Source organism: Emys orbicularis, chromosome 6 (genome assembly GCF_028017835.1).
Source record: "Emys orbicularis isolate rEmyOrb1 chromosome 6, rEmyOrb1.hap1, whole genome shotgun sequence".
Taxonomy (NCBI): domain Eukaryota; kingdom Metazoa; phylum Chordata; order Testudines; family Emydidae; genus Emys; species Emys orbicularis.
Genome location: NC_088688.1, coordinates 25,355,036 through 25,378,825, shown reverse-complemented (window position 1 = coordinate 25,378,825; position 23,790 = coordinate 25,355,036). Strand labels below are relative to the sequence as shown.

The following is a 23,790-nucleotide window of genomic DNA, read 5'->3' as shown; positions in this document are numbered from 1 at the left end:
GGCTCCGTACACCTTCCCATTCCACCCCAGTGGACAGCCCAAGCAAAAGGCTGTCATTTTTTTAACCATTTTTTAATGGCCTTTTCCTTCCCTCCTCCCAAACCCCACCCGGGTTCCCTCCCTCTTTTTATAATCTATGAATAAAGAATAAATTATTTTTAAACGATAGTGACTTTATTTGGTTTGAAAGCAAGCTGGGGGAAGGGGGAGGGTGGGTTCCTTACAGAGAATGAGTCAATAAAGGGGGCGGGTTTTCATGAAGGAGAAACAAACAGAAATTTCACACTGTAGCTTGGCCAGTCATGAAACTGGTTTTCAAAGCTTCTCTGATGCACACTGCTTCCTGGTGTGCTCTTCTAATCGCCCTGGTGTCTGGCTGCGCGTAATCAGCAGCCAGGCGATTTGCCTCAGCCTCCCACCCTGCCATAAAGGTCTCCCCCTTACTTTCACAGAGATTGTGGAGCACACAGCAAGCAGAAATAACAATGGGGAGATTTCTTTGGCTGAGGTCAGAGCGAGTCAGTAGCGATCGCCAGCGACCTTTTAAACGGCCAAATGCACATTCTACCACCATTCTGCACTTACTCAGCCTGTAGTTAAACAGCTCCTGACTCCTGTCCAGGCTGCCTGTGTATGGCTTCATGAGCAATGGCATTAAGGGGTAGGCTGGGTCTCCAAGAATAACTATTGGCATTTCAACATCCCCAACGGTCATTTTCTGGTCCGGGAAGTAAGTCCCTTGCTGCAGCCCTTTAAACAGAGTAGTGTTCCTGAAGACGCGAGCATCATGAACCCTTCCCGGCCAGCCCGCGTTGATGTTGGTGAAACATCCCTTGTGATCCACAAGTGCTTGCAGCACCATTGAAAAGTACCCCTTGCGGTTTATGTACTGGGTACCCTGGTGCTCCGGTGCCAAGATAGGGATGTGGGTTCCATCTATCGCCCCACCACAGTTAAGGAATCCCATTGCAGCAAAGCCATCCACTATGACCTGCACATCTCCCAGAGTCACTAGCTTTTGTAGCAGCACCTCAGTGATTGCTTTGGCTACTTGCATCACAGCAGCCCCCACAGTAGATTTGCCCACTCCAAATTGATTCCCGACTGACCGGTAGCTGTCTGGCGTTGCAAGCTTCCACAGGGCTATTGCCACTCGCTTCTCAACTGTGAGGGCTGCTCTCATCTTGGTATTCTGGCGCTTCAGGGCAGGGGAAAGCAAGTCACAAAGTTCCATGAAAGTGCCCTTACCCATGCAAAAGTTCCGCAGCCACTGGGAATCGTCCCACACCTGCAACACTATGCGGTCCCACCAGTCTGTGCTTGTTTCCCGGGCCCAGAATCGGCGTTCCATGCCTATAACCTGCCCCATTAACAGCATGATCTCCAAAGCACCGGGTCCTGCGGTTCGATAGAATTCCATGTCTATATCCTCATCACTCTCGTCGCCGCGCTGCTGTAGCCTGCTCCTCGCCGCCTGGTTTTCCAGGTTCTTGTTCAGCATAAACTGCACGATAAGGCGCGAGGTATTTACAATGTTCATGACTGCTGTCTTGAGCTGAGCAGGCTCCATGCTTGCCGTGGTATGGCGTCTGCACTGTTCACCCAGGAAAAAGGCGCGAAACGGTTGTCTGCCGTTGCTTCCTGGAGAGGGGGGAGGATATACCCAGAACCACCCGCGACAATGTTTTTGGCCCCATCAGGCATTGGGATCTCAACCCAGAATTCCAATGGGCGGAGGAGACTGCGGGAACTATGGGATAGCTATGGGATAGCTACCCACAGTGCAATGCTCCAGAAATCGACACTAGCCCCGGTACATGGACGCACACCGCCGAATTAATGTGCTTAGTGTGGCCGCATACAATCGAATTTATACAATCTGTTTCCCAAATTCGAATTATATAAATTCGGATTAATCCCGTAGTGTAGACATACCCTAAGACACTTCTACGTGTGCTTATACATAAGGGAGGGTTCCGAGATGACATCAGAAAGAATTAACTGAGATCCCATGTTTAGCCAAATGTTTAACTGTCTCTCTCTCTGATGACAGTGTAAATTGGTTCTTCTGACTGCCATAAATTCCTGCTTTGACCATAATATTATATACTATCACAGACCACTCAGATATATGCCATAAAAAGCAATTCTCTTTGTCTTTAGCTGCCAGTTCTTTGTTCTAGTGAATAGGACAGATAGTGCCTTTGTGCCATAAAAGCTAACCTTCTGTCTTACTTTAATCTTAGTGAGGAGGTGAAATACCTCTAGGATTCATTGTTTTATCATTATAAGATAGGTCATGATCCTCTCTAATGTGGCTGCACTGTGAGGAAAGGGAATAATACACAACTTGTGTAAGAGCCACCCAGAAAAGCAGTCCCTGGGCTTGTGGGAGCACACAAACGAATATTTTGTAAGCAATAGGGCCAAATCTTGCAGCCTTTGCTGACCACAGTAGTCATTAGTCACATAAGTAGTTTCTTTGGGGTATTCAGTGGTGATATGTAGCATGGTGCAAGTCAGACTCTCTTATACTTGGTTAGATTCCCTGAGACATACTTACAACCACTTGGGAGTCCAAGTTAGTGTAACTTACATCTTTTGCTGGCTGCTTGGAGTGTAGGTTCAAGCAGTGTGTGGCTATTTTAACTTTCACCCTCCTGTTAGTTACTTGCCTGCTGCATTCCTTTCTTCTGGCCCCTTAGCAGGCATATTACATCAGTTTAGATTCCCTTACATTCAGAGGATCAAAGTTAGACTCAGTGGGACAAGTTCTGAGGTGATGTGAGGGAGGTGTAAATTACACCTTTGTAAGTGGGTGTGAAACTAAATAAGTGTAAGCACGAGGCGGGCTTGGTGAAACATACATGTTGTAGGGGCTGGAAGGAGGTATGAATTACACAAGTGAGGCTCTTAATAGACTTCTTTAGACTCTCCTTTGTAGTTAGCCATTGATTTTAATAGGACTACCTGCATGAGTAAAAATACTTGCATGAGTAAGAGTTGCAGGATTATGCCCATAGTGATTCTGAATATCTTCAAGTTTTTATAACATGCATGCTATTCATTAAAATGTTCTAAAAATGACTGAAAAGAAAAAATATAATTGGAGATGTACTGTATTTCTGGTTTAGATTGGGACTATACACTTTTCTTACTCAGCTGAGCAAAGTTGAGAAGAATGTTGATATATTGCCCTAATCGAATGAAGAACACATTTTTTGTTTCCTTTTATTAAAGAACACCCACTAGAAAGCTTTGCAATCATACAACACCAAATCATGCAGTTTTCTCTATGTTCTGCTTGGAACTGCATTTCTTTTGATGAATGGCAGATATATAAACTTTCATCAAATCTCTCTCACACACACACACTTACCCTCATACACCTAGTGTTAATTGTTAATTTGCTCTACTGTTGTCGGTAAAACGAGGTAATTGGGGTTTATGTATGAAGCTGTTCTGCCTGTGAGGATCCAATGACTAGAAAAACACAATCTTCTGAAACCATTCCCTATCCCCTTTTTGGTAAGTGCTATGCAAAGTGACTCTGGCGTCATTCACTGCCCACCCCATTATGTTAATCTTTCTGACTTTACATATCTCCTCCCAAAGAGCAGCCTCTGCTAAGAACTCTACACTTAGCTGTCAGAGACAGTAACACAAGAGCGTACTCAGTAAATGCTTGCTTTACTTCATCTACAACATTTTATGCCATGGAGCAATGTTCTTTGAATCTAGTGTAACTGCTTTAACAAGGTGTTACTTTGAGTTTCTGCATTAGAAGCTCATCTCAACAGAAGAATGCAAAGCAGGAATTGTTAGCATTTGGGCAGCTATTTGGAAAACATAGTTTCTATGCAGGATTTTAAACTACTGAAATTAGGCTTGGGTTTGGGTTTTTTTTTTTATCTTCAAAAGAAGAGCTAGTGAGACTAAACCACAAATCCTGGGCCAGATAAACTGAAGCTGAAACTGTATTTTTTTTTTAACTGTAAGAACCATAAGTATGAGACACCAAGAAGTTCCTGCTAGTGAAGCAAATGTATTATATACGAGGATAGGACCTTCATGTACAGGTAACAATATTACAGTCAGCTCTGTGCATCACATGAAGGACAAACCTTACCTCACCAAAAGAAGAGGATGTCCCAGTGATACTTGGACCGAGAACCAAGCTACCAGTACTCATGTGCAAAAACAAACCATCAGCAATCAGTTCCACAGCTTGGGTAACAGTGAATTAAACCGCAGCGATGAATGCTACACAGGTACGTTTTGTATGACCTAATGTTTTGTATACTTGTGCTCCCACAGCAAATATATTTTTGGTGAATGGGTTAGTTGTAGGCATAAAGACCAAACTCTGTTCCCTGTTATACGCATGCTGTCCCAGTAATATTAATGGGGTTGCAACGGTGTAAATGAAGACCGAATTTGGTCTGAAATGCTTTTCATCCTAAACTCTTAAAATTATGATTCTACCAATGTAACCCTGCAAGGATCTGTGGTTTGTGCTTCCCGCTGAGTTAAAAAAGACTGCATGTTCAAGTGTTGCATTTTGAAATCCCAGAGGGGTCCCAGGTCTAGATTTTGCTATAAATTTAAATTCCAGTACCCTCTTTGTTCCTAAGGATGTTGAGTTCTGTGTCATTGAAACCTTTGCAGCTTTCAGAAAGGCCTGGCCTAGCACAGCTCATGGAAGTGGCACTCGCTGCCATGGCTGTACTAAATGCTATGTCCTATGCTGAGCACTTTGGCAACGAGAGCAGGGCTGACCCATTTAGGCTCACCAAAGAGCCCCATAATTACACACGTGGACCGAAAAGAAAAAAAAAATCACGGCTTTTTGGAGGAGCAGGAAGAGGAAGTATTTGAAAGTGATTTATCTGAAATTATTAACAGCAGCTCAAAAGGAGGAAGGACACTATCAAGAAAAAGTTTCTGGGTTATTGACCGATTAAAAAAAAAACCTGTGTGTGATAGTACAAACTATTGGTAAACCAAGAGCTGGTCTAGTGCACTGAGAACAGTGCTAGGAGTAAGGCACTTCTGAGGTCTAATCCTGGTTCTGCCACTGATTTAGTTTATAGTTCTGGGCAAATTACTTAGGCCCCAATCCAGCAAAACATTTAAGCAGATGCTTAATGTTAACTACAAGTAGTCCCATTTATTTACATGCTTAAAATTAAGTATGTACTTACTTGCTTTCCTGGATCAAAACATTAACTTCTCTATGTCTGTTTCTCCACAAGTAAAATGAGGAAACTAATACTTAACTAGGATGCTGTAATGTGGAATATTTGTATTATGCTTTACGAATATTAAATGTATGCTAATTATTATGACCCTTCCTAAGATGACTACTGAATGGGCTGGAGTGTTAGGTTATATATAAAAATAGTGAGCATGGGGATGTCAGAGAGTCTTGAGTGTTTAATAAGCAATTCTTTGTTCTTGGCACAGTCTCACTGGTTTAGTGGCACAGTTACTGCTGGTATAGCAGCTCTGCTTAAATTACATTATTGTGATGTGATTTCCAAAAATACTTACAACACGCACTTGTTTGAAAGGAGGCCTAACGTTTTTTCACAAACTGTAGTCTTTGAGGTTTTAAAGTCTTTGTTAAGCCCTATCCAATGGCCACATTGTGCTTGGAACTGTACTGGCCACTGCTGTGTACATAATGTATCTATATGCTGTGTTTGTAAACATCACAGGGAGCAGGCTTATAGCCAAGTTATTATGACCAGTGTGAACAAGGATATTTTTAGAAAAAATCCTTCATAGCTCCATGCTATAAAAGCACACTATTGGCGTGGGATAATAAATAGCCCCGTTTGGGTAACTCCCACTCCCCACAGAACAAACAGATGGTGCTTGAGCCCTATAGCAACAGAAGTTGTGGCTAGTACAGTATTGATGCAAGGGGGTGAACATGGCCTAACAAGTAATGGCCCAATCCTGCAAAGTCTTGGTCACATGATTGGCAGTAGTGGGATTATTCATGTGAGTATGAGCTATTTGTGTGATGAAGGATTTGCAGGCTCGGGCCCTAAAAACATAGGAAAGATATTATAAAAGAGCGATTCTAAGAAGCATTATTTGGCCCTAGTTAGCTGGACGTGCTCTGTCCTTTTCTTTTTCCTAAATACAACAGAAATGGAATCTAAGTTTCCCGAGCAAGCTTGAATCATTGTTGATCTGAGTGGGGCTGTGTAACTCCCTATCTCATTCCCATCACAACTTTCCCCACAAGTTGTATCTATATCATGCTATTTGAAACGGAGGTTGACAATGTATATTTATTTGCCTTTTATATAGTGTCTTTCATCAGCACATTGTATGGTATACAGGAATCTCTTCCGTGAAATGTAGGGTACGTCTACACTGCAATAAAACACCCACGGTTGGCCTCTGTCAACTGATTCTGGCTTGTGGGCTTGGGCTGCGGAGCTATAAATTGCAGTTAAATTGCAGTATAGACGTTCAGGCTCAGGCTGGAGCCTGGACTCTGGGACTCTCCCCCCTCACAGAGTCCCAGAGGTCAGGCACCAGCCTGAGCCTGAACGTGGCACTGGAATTTTACAGGAATTTTACAGCCCTGTAGCCCGAGCGAGCCTGAGTCAGCTGACATGGGCCAGCTGTGGGTGTTTAATTGCAGTGTAGACTAGTGTAGATTTGGACTAGAGCTGGGTTGAAGCCTGAAATTTGTGTTCTGCTGGAAATTCCAACACTTCAAAATTTTCTATCATTCCAATCTGAAACAAAAAGACAAAATTTTTCACAAAACAGAAATTCTGAAAAAAAGTTTCAATAAGGTTGAAGTGCTTCGTTTTGACTATCATTTTTACTTAAAAGTCAAATGATACAATTGAAACAAAGCACTTTGACCTTATGAAAACGAAGTGCTTTGACTTTGTTGAAACAAAACGTTTGTTTGCACGGAAAATACATTCCTGCCAAATGTTTAGATTTTGTCAAATCAGCATTTTTAATGGAAAACTGTTCTGTTGGAAAATTTTTGACCAGATCTACTGTGGACATCTCATTAAGACATCATTTGAAAATTGTGCACCACCAACAAAACTACCAAAAACACTTCCTGTTGCGCCTTTCAATGTCCTTGGATATCTGCTATCCAAGCACTTGTCAGAGCCACTTCTGCTTAGCTTGTGAAGTCTGACAGGACCACAGTTTGATGTGGTATGGATGGAAGATGGTCACTTCTAGGACTGCAGAGTTGAATTTACCTCCATGCTACTCCTCTAACCTGTTTTATATTCCATGGTTTTGCTTTTTTGTGGCTGATAAAAGGAATACAGTAGATGTCGAGTATTTGAATTTTAATAAAGCATTTCTTTGTGTCACAAAATCTTAATAGAAAAATATATTTAAATTAGCTGGGAGAGAGCTGCTATCATATGGATTTAAATCTGGCTGTGTATAAAGTTGTAGGGGGACTATTTTAATTTTCCTGGGATGTGATCCTGTAGGGTTCACTTCTGAGGACTCTCAACTCCTTTTAAATTGAAGTCAATAGAGTCAAGGACATTAAGGCCAAGATTTTTAAACCTCGGAGTCTAAATTTAGGGTCCCAGGTCCATACTTAGGTCTCTAAATAACTGGTCTGATTTTCATAAGTTCTGAGCAACCAACAGTTTCCAGTGACTTCATTGGGAGTTCCTGGATGCTCAGAACTTAAAAATCAGGCTTGTTATTCAGGAACATACATAGAAATTTAGGAGCCTAACTGTAGGCTACTATTTTTTGAAAGTCTTTGTCTAAAAGTCTTGCAGGAGGTTCTCTGCATTTCACAGATTTAAACTACTGTTTTTCCTGTATCTCTAATTTCGTCCCGTGTAATGTTCCTCACTTGAGTTTTGGCAATGAAAACTAGGATTATGCGCTTCAAAGAGATCAGGAAGGGACCTGAGAGCTTGGCTGAAATCCTTGCTGCACACCCACTTGCCTGAGAGCTAACTATGATTTTATATTGTGATGTTTAATCAGCTCTATAAAATGTAAACCACACTTCACCGGCATGTTTTGGCAAGTCCTGTTTTTAGCCATAAGGCTTCACTGATTTTTGGCTGCCATCTATCTATAGGAATGTAGACAGTTGTTTCTTTGTATCCAAAAGTAATGTGCTAAGAAGCAGTTTTAGAAATGAAACAAAATAAATTTATATAGAAAAGCATCACATTGGTTTTGCACTAACGTGTGGTTTTTGGTCTGCTTCTGCAATTTATGCTTCTGAAGGGAGTTACATTTTTTCTGATCATAGACAATAGTGAACTATGTTTTTATGTGGAATTTACAGAAGGAAGGAAATATCAGTACACAACTTAACTCTGATGTGTGCTCTTCTGAGACAAATTTAGAGCCAAATCCTCAGCTAGTGTACACTTAATGTAGTTCCTTTGACTTCACTGAAACTATTCTGATTTATAATAGATCAGAATCTGTCCTATGTTTTAGACCATATTTGTTTTATTCTGTTCTTACCGTTAATATTTTTGAATATCCTGCATGACAATAATATTGTAATGCTTTTTAAATGTGATCAATTACTCTAAACCTTACACATTTTAATGAATGGTAGGGCAAACCTATCTGTCTGTCTAGTTATGTCTCCTGTGAGTGTCCATCATTGTAATATCCAAGTACCTTTGAAGAGGTAATAACCAAAATCACAATAAGTGAGGAATCTAATTTTCCTCTCTACTTCTCCCAAGACATTCACAAGATAGCTAAATAGTATATCACTTGAAATAATATGTCTGCAGAATATTAGCATTAAAACTTTGCAAAACATGCCACATATACTCTAATTTTATTTCTTGAATGTTGTTTCCTAGGAGCTAGAAATCTTAAAATCCCAAACCTGATTTACAGTAGCTGTACTTTTCATTCCGGTTTACGGTATTTCATCTAAGTGTTTGTGTTTTGGCTGCTTGTTTATGAGGGTTAGCAATCAAATTATTATCAATAGGTTTTGAAGTTTAGTAACCCATTAAGGTGAATATAGTCACGTCTCCTGAATATTGACACTGTTTCTGTCTGCAAACTCAGCAAAACAGAAATATATTGACATCGAGAATAAAGTTATCTTCACAATCATAAGGTAGAGCTGAATGGTGAGGGCAATTGTGGGGATTCTATTTATTCTTAGAAAAAAGTATGTGGACAAGGTCATATTATACTGTACTTAGCAGTATACTATGCAGATTGTACTGCAGCGCTGATAGGCCTAACGTGGTTCAGACAATTTTCTGGTTATAGTGTCTGTGGTTTGATGCTAAAAGTGGCAAACAAAAATGTCCCACTGCTATTAGCTTTTTGCGCTAGAGAACATTTAAACTAGTTCTGATTTTTTCCCTCTAAGTATTCACCATACAGTTAAATAGTTTTTACATTAGCTCATGTAAGTGTTGCTGTATTAATTTCTGCAAATAATAATCAAATGTTAGTGAAAACATGATGCAATATAAGTAGAGTGCAGAAGCCTGCTAATACTATACAACACTGTACCAAGAAATATAAGGGTAGAAATTATATTCAAAGACATTGATCTTCTCATTTAATAGTTTTTGTGTTTTAAAAAATGGTGCTTTCTACATTTCACTGAGCTCTTATCAAGACCAAAATTCGGAATGAGAAAGAATAAAAAAATCCAAAGAAGATGTCAGGCAGCAGGATTCCACTTACTTGTAAAGAGCCACATCACAAAATAGATACAACATAGGGGAAAGACTTCTAACAGTAGCAAGAGCTGTGGCAAATCTTGATGGATCCTTTGGCCATTTTAAGGCCTCTCGATTTGTGAACTGGATGAAAGACAGTAGTGAAAATTTGAGATACTTACCTTACAACAGGTCAGTATCACAACATCAGCAAAACAGCCTGAAAAGGACTGGCCAGCTGTGTGGGGAAACTTTTAAAATACAGCTTTTTCCAGTTTTAGCCTAATTTTGAATATTGAATTCACTCTGTAAGGTATAGCCACAATCTAGCATTAATGTTTACTTTCCTGGAAGATTAATAATTACTACTAACATTTTACTTTCTTCAAATTTCATTGGCTGGCTCCTGAATAATATTTGTCATGCAAACTATATTACAAAAGCTAGGTGTTGGTACATCCCTAGTAAAGTAGAGAGAGCCTAATTATTCTAAGTAATTTTTCCACTCTACTCCGTGCTGATTAGGCCGCAACAGGAGTAATGTGTCCAGTTCTGAATGCCATATTTCAGGAAAGATGTGGACAAATTGGAGAAAGTCCAGAGAAGAGCAACAAAAATTATTAAAGGTGTACAAAAATATGACCTATGAGGGAAGATTGAAGAAATTGGGTTTGTTTAGTCTGGAGAAGAGGGGACATGAAAACAGTTCTCAATTACATAAAAGGTTGCTACAAGGAGGAGAGAGGAAAAAATTTTCTTTTAACCTGTGAGGATAGGACAAGAAGCAATGGGTTTAAATTGCAGCAAGGGATGTTTAGGTTGGACATTAGGAAAAACTTCCTAACTGTCAGGTTAGTTAAGCACTGGAATAAATTGCCTAGTGAGTTGTGGGATCTCTAACATTGGATATTTTTAAGAGCAGGCTAGACAAACACTTATCAGGGCTGGTCTAGATAATACTTAGTCCTGCCTTGAGTGTAGGGGATTGGATTATAAGACCTCTTGAGGACCTTTTCAGTAGGGATGCCAATTTTGGTTGGATGTATTCCTGGAGGTTTCTTCGCATGACATAATCTTTAATTAAATATTAATATTTAATTCCTGGAGACTCCAGGCCAATCCTGGAGGGTTGCCATTGGCAACCCAATCTTCCAGACCTAAGATTCTATGTCAGAATTCACTGGTTTCTTGGTTTTCTAATTCACCCAGAATGGAACATTAGCAAGTGGGATGGACTGGAATGGAACGCAGAACTCTGTATGAGAAAATCAATTATTTATTTCCTTAATATAAGAGAGACAAGATAGGTGAGGTAATATCTTTTACTGGACCAACTTCTGTTGGTGAAAGAGACAAACTTTTAAGCTTCACAGAGTTCTTCTTTAGTTTGAAAGTTTGTCTTTTTGACCAACAGAAGTCAGTCCAGTAAAAGATATTACCTCACTCACCTTGTCTGTCTAAAATCCTGGTTCCAACATGGCTATGACAGCACTCCTTAACATAAGGCAGCCAGCACTGATTTATAATTACAGTCAAAGTTGGCAAAGAAAATATAGATTTTGAACTACAAAAAACAGAGTTGACATTTTTAAATGCAGATGCCTACATTTAGGAATCTTAATCCATGTTAAAATTGGCCTCATTTTCAGAGTTGCTGTGCACTCACAGATGCTACTGAAGTCAGTGGAGGCTACTAGAGTACAACATGCAGGAGATACAGGCACTTCTGTTTAGGTGTATAAATATATATTTAGATACCTAACTTTAGGTATCCACGTTTGAAACTGTTGTTTTAAAAAATGTTTTCAAACACCTGCAAAAATGTGAGCCACAGAACACTGAAGGTAAAACAATTTTTAAAATATTTTTAGATGCAAAAGAAAACGAATTAATTTTGCAGACTGCAAAGAGAAAACAATTTGTAACTGTTATCTTTTCTTCATGAACTCATCTCTCATCCTTTGTTTTTTAGGATTTTCTCATGCTTTGGGGTGTCTGAAGCCAGGGCACTGACAGCAACCTTGGTCTTTGCTTCTGACCAAGAACCTGAGCTGGACTTAAGTTCAGGGCTCCCTCCAATCTGTCCTCCAAGGCCACAGATCATTTACCTGTCCTCAGGACAATATGCAACAGTAATCCCAAACCAGCCAAAAACTTCCTTAAATTAATTAAAAACAAGGCAAAAAAACAAACAAAAAACAAAAAACGTCAACTTTGGGAACACAGAAAATCAATAAAAATAAAAGTAAACCTTACAGTTTTGCACTGCAGGCTGAAATTACCACACACCTAGCTGGGTAAACAGACTTTTTCACATTACAGGTAGACTTAATGTAGGCAATTTTACATCCTGGATTCAGCTATATCCTTGCTTGTCTTTCTGCTTAATGCTTCCTGTGCTCACTCAGCCTCCAGCAATCATGTTTTTCCAAGTTTGATCTCCTTTTCTCCCCCGAGCCAAATTTTAAAAACATGATCTTCATTTGCGCATGTGCAGTTGATAGAACCTATTACCTGCATGTAGAGGTGACAGTGCTTAAAAACATGTACAACAAGTGCAAGACCAGATTGAAATCTGAAAATAAAATTTGTAATTAATTATAGTCTGCATATACTGTAATTACAATATTATTATCCAACATTTCCCAGCATCCTCTTTTCATCATCCTATTTTGGATGTTTTGTTTAAGGAAGTAAAAGCCACGGAGATTTTTTTGTAATGTGTCCTACATTCCTTTTTAACATTTCAGGGCTTTCTAGATGTGGTGAATTAAATGACTGATTTAAAAAAGAATCATGAATAAGAATTTATATTGCACAAACCTTCATCAAAAGTGAGATTCTTTAAAAACTGCCATAGGGAAAAATACTCCTTGGAGACCCACACAGCCAGTCTCAGCTCTAATATTCCACCCTCATGTATGTGCACGGAACTCAAATGGCAGCTCAAATATTCTGCTTTCCCCTATATGTGCATAACTCAGAGCTCACATAGGGAAGAGTAGAGGGATAGTGCTGGGAGCCATGATCTGAGCAGATGGAAGAGAACAGAATATTGTGGCTAGGATCCATGCTCCACACACATAGGGAAGAGCAAGTTTTAGACCAGAAATCTGAATCCCTCACATGTAAGGGAGAGCAGAGTATCAGATCCAGGTTTCAATTCCTCACATGTTAAGCAGGATATTGGAACCAAGATTGGCCATGCAGATGATTCACAAGTGAGTTAACCTGGCAATTCTAATAATGGGATCATTCTACAATTCTCAAGGCAGGAGACATTAGGCCAGGTCCTTTCTAATTTAGCAGCTTCAAGGGATTTGTAGAAAGGGAAAAGGAGTCCAATCTGTGGGGATTATTTATGGGCAGGCACTCCTTCTCTTGGCTGAGAGTGGTGGATTATTCCTGTCCTAGCATTCAGAGGCAACTTCTTTGGCAAGCTTCTGCGGTCACTTTTTTCCAGCAGCTTCCTTCACCCAAAAGTAGTTGAACTGCTCAGGACTGGAGCAACCTGGTCTTATCCAGTCTCTCACCAGACTGTGTCTGTCTGTGTGTCCTCCTCCCTGTAATGAGGAGGCGGGGCTGCCCAATCCTACCCCTCCCCTTTCTTGGCCCTGACTCATTGTCTGTGTGTATGTCCGTGGCTGCTGCTCCTGCTAATGACAAAGGGCCACCTCTTCCTTGGGACACGGTGCCAGTCACTGTGCCTGTTTGTATGCCCCCTGCTGATGCTAAAGAAACAAAGAAGATGTCCCTCTCCTCCCTCTTCCTTTCCCAGCATGCAGCAGCACTGACAGTGTCAACCCTGTTCAGCAATGCAGAAACCACAAATTAAGCCAAGACAGTTAGAATTAACATAGTCATTTTTGTGTGCGAATTCCCCAGTGTTACTGGCCTTACAGCACTGATTAGTTAGGTCTGCATCACTCATTCCTAGTAGAACGTCTGTACAAGATTTTTATTTAAACATGCTAGAAATTTAAAAAGTTTATTATAATTTGATACATAGGATTTTTTTTTTACAAAGATTACTAATGGGTTCATTCCAGGAAAATGCTGAGTGGCCTGAACACCCACAATACCCACACTACTGGGGATACACAGGGTTTTCCCCTGATTTTGGTAGCAGCAGCATAGATCCCTGAAAATGACATGACTTGATCCAGGTGGTATCAGTAACCTCTGATTAAATGCTCTGAGAAGAGCTCTTTCCTCAGGCACAAGTGGAGTTAATGGTGATTCTATTTTCTAAAACAGAATACACCTATGAATGTCTAACGAGCACCATTATATCCTAGCTCCACAATTTTCTGCCATAAACCAACCAATTGTAAATCTTTCCTCAGTAATTCCCAGTTTAGAACTGTGTCAGAGGGGTAGCCGTGTTAGTCTGGGTCTGTAAAAAGCAACAGAGTCCTGTGGCACCTTTAAGACTAACAAATGTATTGGAGCATAAGCTTTCGTGGGTGAATGCCCACTTCGTCGGATGCATGTACATGCTTATGCTCCAATACATTTGTTAGTCTTAAAGGTGCCACAGGACCAGGGCCGGCTCCAGCATTTCTGCCGCCCCAAGCAAAAAAAAAAAAAAAAGCTGCAATCGCGATCGGCAGCGGCAGGTCCTTCGCTCCTAGAGGGAGTGAGGGACCTGCCGCCCCGAATTGCCGCAGGTGCCGCCCCTCTCCCTTGGCCGCCCCAAGCACCTGCTTGTTAAGCTGGTGCCTGAAGCTGGCCCTGCACAGGACTCTCTGTTGCTTTTTACAGTTTAGAACTGTTATTGGAAAAAAAATTAATCGTGTTCTGGCAAACGGTTTCCTAACTCCTGCAGTCTTCTAGCTCCAGCCAGGCTGACTCAGTGATAGCTGATGTGGAATCAATGGGTTCCTTTCTCACTCCAGTTCTTTCTTTGCTAATGCAATATGCTCCACGCTTTAAAATGGTAAATGTATCTTTAAAATATTGTGCTGGATTTTACATTTTAAGAGGTAACTTGAAGGTGTCCTTTAGTATTTAAGCTTGAACCTTAATAAATGGGGGAGGGAAGAGAGAAAAATAGTTGTATTTAATAAATGAATATCGCAGTGAACTGTTGTTGTTTATATCAGTGGTTATCACTGTGACACTTTTGTATTTTTGTCTGATTTTGTAAGTAAGTAGTTTTTAAGTGAGGTGAAACTTTGCAAGACAAATCAGATGCCTGAAAGGGATACAGTAGTCTGGAAAGGTTGAGAGCCACTGGTTTATATGTACTATTCCCCCCTCTGCTGGATAGAATTGGAATTGCTCGTCTAAGTGCTGCAGCACATGTCCTTTGTTGCTATCAGCTAACGGAGATTTTCCTTTAGCTGAAGTTGTGGGGGATTGTGCTTGTGGAGCCAAAGCTCTCTTCCTGCTCTCACTGTGAAAGTCTGTGGTGGACAATATAGTGATAACCATGAAGTCCTTGGTGATCACAGATGTGTTACATTTCATTGCCAGAAATACTGATGTGGCTAAATTCAGCCCTTGTGTAAGCAGGAGTAAAAAGAGTAAGGACTGCAAGATGGGCCACAATATTTGTAAATTAATTTGAAAATTTAAAAAATAACTATAGTAACACTCCATATTAATAATTATAATTATTACCTTGTTTCTAAACTACTACCAGTTCACTCCAGTGATAAATAATCAGTTTCATGTTTTTGCACCTGGTTTCTGTGAGCAATACTTATTTACATGGGTAATTTAACAGTTGTTCAGATATTTTATTACTAAATGTTAAGCTCTAATGCAGGGGTGGCCAAACTTACTGACCCTCCAGGCCACATAGGACAATCTTTAGAAGTTCAAGAGTCAGGGAGAAGCTGCTGGGGCTCGGGGCTTCAGTCCCACAGGAGGCACCTGCCGGGACTCAGGGCTTTAGCCCTGCAGGGAGGGGGGTTTCAGGTCTTTAGCCCTATGGGAGGTGCCTGCTTGGGGCTTCAGCCCCACTCCCGCTGAAGTCCTGAGCCCCAGCAGGCATGCCCTGAGGGGCTGAAGCCCTGAGTCCCTTTTCCACTGGGCAGAAGTGATGCGTGGGGGGAGGCATGTGGGGTCACGTTCCCTCTTGATTTTTGCCAGGGTTTTCTAGCCTCGCTTGGTCACACAGTGCAATTTGGTCCCCCACTGCACTGCAGCTGCTGGAGCCAGCATGCTGGGAGCTACAGCTATGGGGAGAGGCAGCAGCTATCCCTGCAGCCTCTCCCCAAGAAGCTAAAGGGGGGGCACAATTTAAAGGTTCACCTCCAACAGCTTAAGTCATGTCCTCCCAGGCACACACACCCTCTTACTCTCAGTAGCCTCTCCCTGCAGCACCCAGGTGTTCGTTCTGTGTGGAGAGGCCGTGGCAAACAGATAGGAGCTGCAGGGAGGGGCCGCTGCTCTCAGCAGGCACCAGTTGTCTCTGGCAGAAGCCCCCACTGTAGGGGGGCAGAAGCCCTGAGCTTCCTGCCCCTCCAGTCTGGTAGGTAGAGAATGGGGGGGAACGTGGGGGGCTTGAACTGTAAAAGAGCTGCATGCAGCTCACGAGCTGTGGTTTGGCCACCCCACTCTAATGGAAGGCTTATTATACCATTAGCAACTGATTGTGCAATTAGAACAGTTTGACCACCAGTGGGTATGCAAACCAAGATAAAGATGTCACTCTTATGTTTGCAGAACTGTGTGTGTGGGGGGGGGGAAGGTAGATATTTTAATGTGTTGATCCTGTGAGAAATCCCTGTTATAAAAATCACATCTTTATGAGGTATATTCAGCTATCTCAATGTTTTTAAAATGGTGAGTGGCAAGTAGGGTGATCAGATGTCCCGATTTTATAGGGATAGTCCTGATATGCGGGGCTTTGTCTTATATAGGTGCCTATTACACCCACCACCACCACTCCTTGTCCCGATTTTCCACATTTGCTATCTGGTCACCCCTGTGGCAAGACACCAAATGACCAGAGTGGGCCAAATTTTGCTTCTTCCTTTGCAATTACATTAGTCCATTCATTACTGAAAGGGTTTTTTTTCAGTCTGCTTGCTGCACAGGAGTTGTATAAAGGCCTGAGCCTTACTCGAGTAATTGATCCCAGGCAAGTCACGTGTGAAAGGGGTTGCAGAACTGGGGTTTTTAGTCCACTGGTTGAAATAGCTAGAAAATGCGGGTTGAAAATGGGGATCTATTAAGAGCAGACTACAACTCAAATCAGCTTGTCCCCACTGCACATCCCCTTCTTACTGGAAAGGGAAGAGGAAAGGTCCTGAACCAGGAAATGACCAGGTTCTATTTAAAAATAGTGGCTGCATGGCTAGCCTGGCGCTGCAGAGAAGCAGCCCCAGGAACTGTGTACAGAGCCACATGCAGAACAGACTGTGACTGCCAGATATCACACTGGATGCAGCTGTGTGTGGGACTGATGCGGGGGAACAGCAGCAACTGGGCAGGGAGCCAGTGCAGAGGGGCCCCCAATCAGAGAGACACTGCTAACTGATCCTCGCCTGGAAACCTATAAGCCCCTGTTTGCTTGAATAGAGACTGGACTGGAGAGGGCATCCCAGGCACTATGCCTGAAGAGCCCCAACTCTCCATTGGGCTGCCCCACTTTGAACTGTAACTTTTTAAGCCTCTGTACCTAGGATGTTTTGCACCCTTTCCCTTTCCTGCCAGCCCTGGAACATTACCTTTCACTAGGGCTAATGCCTACGAAGTCTAGCTGCTGAAGCACATACAGTATTTGTAACTGACATGTTACTAGCACCTTAGGGGCTTGATGTACTCCAGCACTGATCAGCCCCCATAATAACAGAATGCATAAGAATGGACAATAAAAATGTGGTAGTGAGGCCACGTAGGGTTGCCAACTTTCTAATTACACAAAGCCAAACACCCTTGCCCTGCCCCTTCTCTGAGGCCCTCCCCCAACCTCACTCACTTTCGCCAGGCTGGGGCAGGGGCTTGGGGTGGGGGTGCGGGCTCCATCCGGGTGGTGCTTACCTCAGGCAACTCCCGGTTGGTGGCGCAGCGAGGCTAAGGCAGGCTCCCTGCCTGCCCTGGCTCCACACTGCTCCCGGAATCGGCCAGCATGTCCAGCCCCTAGGTGGAAGCTTGGCCAAGCGGCTTTGCATGGTGAGCGCTGCCCACCCCCACAGGTGCCGCTCCCACTGGCCATGGTTCACGGCCAATGGGAGCTGTGGAGCTGGCGCTGGAGGCAGGGGCAACACGCAGAGCTTCCCTGATCGCCTCTGCGCCTAGGGGCTGGACATGCTGGCCGCTTCGGGGAGCTACGCAGAGCCAGGGCAAGCAAGGCCTACCTTAGCCCTGCTTTGCCGCTGACTGGCGCCGCCAGGGTCCCTTTTCGACCGGGCATTCCTGTTGAAAACTGGATGCATGGCAACCCTAGTGCCATGTGTGACATGCCCCCACCTCCTCTGTGCCCTCTTGGGGGTGATTTGCACGCTGAGGGGGGGGAAAGAGGAAGCAGTGCCTGTGCACCCCTTAGTACAAGGACTGCAATTGTCCCAAACACTTGTGGGAAGTTTCAAGGGTGGAGTAAACCCTCCCCACTACACCCCTAGGTTATAGCCAGGAACAGTTTGGCTCTAAACTAGACAAACACTGAACATGAAGATAACAAACAAAAGAAACTGTTAGGAAAAGGGGGGACAATGGTTAAAGCAAATAAAAATAATGTGATTTATATTAGGTAGAGTGTCTCATTCAAATCATTCTTAAACCTGACTTCTGAAGATAACAAAAATTGAGTATTTCCACTTAAAAACAAACAACAGCCCCCCCCCCCCCGTGCTTTTGAACCATCAAGAATTATATATATCTTAACTCAGTGACTATGCATGCTCATTTCTGTAACTCGTACTTTTTCCTCCTTCTCCTTCCTAGTGATTTTAAATCCTCATATGTCTGTCATGGTCATCATTTTAGTTCCAATAAGGCAAACACTTACACACATGCTTAACTTTACTCACATGAGTAGTCACATTGAAGTCAGGGCCTTCAATTGTAAGCTCTTCGGGGCAGGGATGTGTTTTCTGTGTATTTTCTATGAAGCACATAGCTGTCACTGCAAATACTAATCAATAATAATATAGAAAATCTTATAAACTTGAATCTTTTAAATTAGAGACAGATAGCACAGGAAGTGGGGTTTATGGGGGGACTTGAATGAGAGCAGGGATGTTTGGCAGAGAGGAATAGAGATGACTTTCCAACGATACAGAAGAGTACCAAAAAAAGGCACCCAGGTGAGAGTGGGAGGAAGGAAAGGATGGTGAGAGGAGTAGGCAGGATGAAAGGACAAAGGGCTAGATTCAAAGCCACCGAAGTCAGTGGAAGTATTTCATTGACTTCAGTGGGCTTTGGATCTGGTCCATAATGATGAATGATAGGAAATATGAGAAATGTTGTAGGCTGGGGCAAACCAGCACGTAGTCTTGAAAGTTATGACAAGGAGTTTGAATTTTATGTGGGACGAGATCCTGAGCCAGTGGAGAGACTCAAGGAGGGAGAGGTGTGACCTGGCCAAAGTGGTTGCAGGGGAGCATTTTTTAGCTACTGAATGCTGGATGAAATTAAGAGATGTTTTAGACGGGCTCAGCTACTACAGGGATGGCGCTAATTGGTCTGATCCTGCACCCACTAAAGTCAAAGCAACACCCCCATTAACTTCAGTGGGTGTAATATCAAGTGGTTAAACACTGGAATAAATTGCCTAGGGAGGTTGTGGAATCTCCATCTCTGGATATATTTAAGAGTAGGTTAGATAAATGTCTATCAGGGATGGTCTAGACAGTATTTGGTCCTGCCATGTGGGCAGGGGACTGGACTCGATGACCTCTCGAGGTCCCTTCCAGTCCTAGAATCTATTAATCTATAAGCCTTATATGAGAAGGTGGGGTGTAATAAGGTACTGTTTTCCAAGGACTAAGCAAAAACTGAGTAAGGACATTAGAATTTGGCCCAAAATAATATCTGTTTAATCTATCTTGCATTCTTATTGAAATTGAGGGAATTTTGGGTGTGCTTGGAAATAGACTCAAGCCCATAGTCTGTAAAGTATTTTGGGATCCTGCTGGATGAAAAGCATTATTTTTGGTCTAAAAGAAGTTTAAAAATATGGGGCCGAATCCTGCAGCCATAACTAGGCACAAGTCACAGTAGGCTTAATGGGAGTTTTGTTTGAGTAAGGACTGCAGGACCAAGCCCTGTATTTTTAGAAGATGATAAATACTTTGATTTAAAATTTTCAGTGGATCCCAGTTTAATTTTAAATGCAGCATTACGATAAATAGTTTAATTCACATGTTCTAAAAGTGACCTCTTTCCTTTTCCAGAGACGTCAATTATTGCTCAGCCCATATTTGTTTTTGAAAAGAAAGAACGACCTTTCAAGGTAACACTTAAGCTTCTTCCTTTTGCTTTGGTCATAAAGCAGCCAGAAAATCAGGAAATAAAGGGCCTGATCGTGGAGCCTGGACTTCACGAGGGGGAAGCGTTTCACAGCCCGGGTGCCAGCTTGAGCCCAAACATCTACACTGCAATTTTATAGCCCCGCAGCCTGAGTCCCACGAGCCTGGGTCGGGTGACACTGCAGTGTAGACGTACCCATTGACACATTTTGTTTTGTTTTTCCCCAGAGGCCTGCAGAAGACCTGGTTTGCAAGGCTGAAAATGGTAATAATTGCATAATTAAAACCCTTTATAATAACCTTGCTATAAAGGGTGTATTACTAAATGGAGTATTTGTAAGTGCTGAGTCCATTGCATGCATTAGTAGTGATTCGAATTTCACTTTGTATGTAACAAGTCAATTTGTCGTGGGTGGATTAAGACTATATATAGGGTACAGAGTCGCCACTTTTGTCCTCCTTTGTCACACACACACACACACCAATCCAAATTTCAGCTCCCCTGCAGCACTCACACAAGTGTTAGATTTTGAATGATCTCTTCACTTCCTTTAGGTCTTGTTATAACGTGACCCCATACATGGAAGTGTACTGTGAATCCAGAGTCCTGTTTCAGCCGTCTCTTTAAAATCAGCTGAGTGCCATACAGCCTGCTGCATAGTGAAAAAAAAGCCTGATCCAAAGACCAGTGAAGTCAGTGGGAGTGGAATTGATCTCAATGGGCTTTGGATCAGGCCTTTAATGAGGCATCAAGAGCCCCTTCCATGAGTAGATTCTGCTAGAGCCCTGCAACCTGACCAAACCCAGTGGGATCCAACTACAAGTATCGGATTTGGGTCAGGTTGCATCTAAAAACAGCCCAAAACCTCTCAGGTCATGTTGGGTCTAGTCATCTCTGAGCACCTCCTCCTGTCCATGAGGTCAGCACAGTGGCTGCTGCCACTGAGTTGCAGTGCCTCTCACTCTGCAGCACACACAGCACAGCAAGGCAGCGGTGGCCAGCAGGATGAGGCATGCAGCCCCCACTGCACTGACCCCATGGGCAGGCGGCAGCTGGAGACGATTTGCAGGCAAGGGATGTGGGGAATGGGAAGCCCCCAGCAGGCCGAGCCCCAAGGACGAGGCAGTCACACTGACTCAGATTCGGGGGAAGTGTTGGGTTGAGTTGCATCTAAAAATGACTTAATACTCTTGGGTTAGTTTGGGTTGTCTGTACTCAGGTCAGGTCCAGGCCAGACTTTAATTTTAGACCTTTAATATTAGAATTCTGTACTGCAATAATTTACTGAAATCTGTTGGAAAATTTGATTTTACAGTACATGATATGTTATGTGTCTCTTAGATTTCATTGGTTGTTCCAGGAAACGGGCAAGGTCTTCATCTTTTACTTTCCAAACGTCCGACTCGCAGTTCTACATGGGTATGTCATTTAGCTCAATTTGGTTATAATTGTAATTATATTTTATAAATTGATAAACTAGAAAAAATATTTTCCTCATTATTCAGATACACATTTTGGTTAGAATAATTCTAAGTCAGCAAAACTTTTAAACTTTGAAGTTAGTCTGCAAGTAATTCTCAGTGAGGAACTTGCTCCTTCCTAAGTCTGAAAAAATATTGGTTTTAAATTAACAGAGGGACCCCGGTCCATACGTGAGTTATTTCCACATAAGGCAGTGGAAGGTCCATGTGTTTCAATTATGAGTTTCCCTGGAATCTTTTGACTAGGTCAAGGGAAGGATTTCTTACCCTGTGGAAGATGTTCATTGTTCAACCCCATAAGCCCAGGGGGACCCATGGAATTGAGAAGCCATGCTGATAAGGGCTTTCCCCTCCAACTAGTTATCATCTGACTTGGAAACCCCTTCAAGGTGGTGGGGTTATTTCCACAATATTGAGGGAACACACACACAAGTCACTGCAGACCACTATGTACTGAGCATGTGCAGTAGAAATTCTATTTTAAAGTGTGTCGTTATTATAATGATGGGGCCATATGCTTTCCTCAAAATTTGGGCCTTAATGTAGGTAAATAATATTTTGTTTCACCCAGCCGTTGATAAACTTAACCCATTTAGTTAAAAGGGTAAAATTAACCTAACTTTATCTACCCTTAAAAACATACCTAGATCATTCCTACATCTACTTAGACCTGAACAGCTCCATACAAAAAAAAAAAAAAGACTGGTAGTCTCAGACTTTTGCTATAATAACCCCTTAGGCTGTACCTGTACTATATTTTTCCTACCTTTGTGTTCAGTATCATTGGTGGTAGCAACAATAGGAGTACCAGTGTAGACTAACCTCTTGGCACTTGAACCACCATGACATCTAGCCCTAATCTGAGAAAGTCTAGATGATGGTATGGTCAAAAATGTTGGCAGCTGGCAGCTCTTTCTCTAGGCTGAAACTGCACTAGTACTAGCAATGGTTGGAAATTCAAAGTCTACGCTACAAAGCCTTAATAGTTGCCCGATACAGGTAGATTCTGCTCATCCATGACAAATACATTTTGCTAACATGAAAAATCCATATTCAGGTACTGTGCTTTGAACTAAGGATAATTTCAGTCTCTTATGTTTTCAGATACCGCACTCTCTCAGAAAAGAGTGAGATCATCTTCCTGTACCATCCTTCCGACCTTTCCTCCATCACAGCCAGGTAATTAAAAATATTATTCAGTAAATATTCACTTAAACCAAAAATCAGTAAAATAACAAAATAAAACTGCTATATCTGTGGGACTGAGCTAACTGGGCTGGGCCAAGTCAGTATGTGAATGAGAGAAAGGAACTTCGCGATGTTCAACAAGCCGTGTTGGTGATTCAGTAGATGGCACTCATTTCTCAGTCAATGTCGCACTAATATCTCCTTGTGCTAGGGAATACTCTGCGCATGAGAGAGCTGCTGTTTGGATGGGATGCAAGCAGCCTATGCCATATGCTGCACTGGGTTGTGCAGAGTCTATTCACTGTTGCAACTCAGATGTTTTTGAGATTTACAAAGGCTTGTAGCAAGTAGGTGGACGGTTATAGTAACCTATAAAATATTATGTCAAATATTATGGACAGTAAACACGGAATGGAGTTGAAGAAATGGTGTGAGCTAGATATGTTTGGACTAAAACAGTGATTCGCATATTCAGTGACACCATTTTCCATGCTGGGAACACTCTCCGTTCTAGCCAAGATTTAACAGGGATCACTCTCCCATTTATCCATAAGGGAAGTGCAGGGTGATCACAAACCATGACACCTGTTTATGACTCCCACACTGAAAACCTTTGGATTAAAAAAATTGTTGATTAGGGGTTTCTAAATAATCTGGTAAGGGTACAAAATTGATATAGCAACAAACCAGAATCATCTTGGAATGGAATGGAGGAGTTCATATATGGATTATGAGACATGTAATTTTATAGCACGCTATTGATGGGACAAGGCTGGCAGCCCTTCTGAACATTTCTGGGTAGCATTTGGAAACCATATAAAAGCAGCAGCAGCAGTGCCACACACTGACCATCATTACAGTTATCATGATGGTCATCACCACCAGCACATGCTAGATCTCCAGAATTTCCATTGTACTCTTGGGTCTCTTTTGCAGATCTGAAAGGATATTCTGACTGGATGACATTATCATGCCCGTGAGCTGTAAAGCTAAAGAAGGACAGTTGTGTG

At 42.2% G+C, this 23,790-nt stretch overlaps 1 protein-coding gene across 1 annotated transcript in view; it reads left to right on the top strand.

Moving 5' to 3' along the window:
• The first annotated feature begins 4,009 nt into the window (after nt 1-4,009).
• The window catches only part of RANBP3L (RAN binding protein 3 like), a 38,886-nt gene continuing 19,105 nt past the window's right edge, over nt 4,010-23,790 (top strand). Inside the window, exons 1-5 of the mRNA XM_065406638.1 lie at nt 4,010-4,271; nt 20,036-20,094; nt 20,339-20,375; nt 21,453-21,530; nt 22,697-22,771. Coding sequence (XP_065262710.1) covers nt 4,010-4,271; nt 20,036-20,094; nt 20,339-20,375; nt 21,453-21,530; nt 22,697-22,771 — 511 coding nt within the window. The remainder of the gene's footprint in view (nt 4,272-20,035; nt 20,095-20,338; nt 20,376-21,452; nt 21,531-22,696; nt 22,772-23,790) is intronic.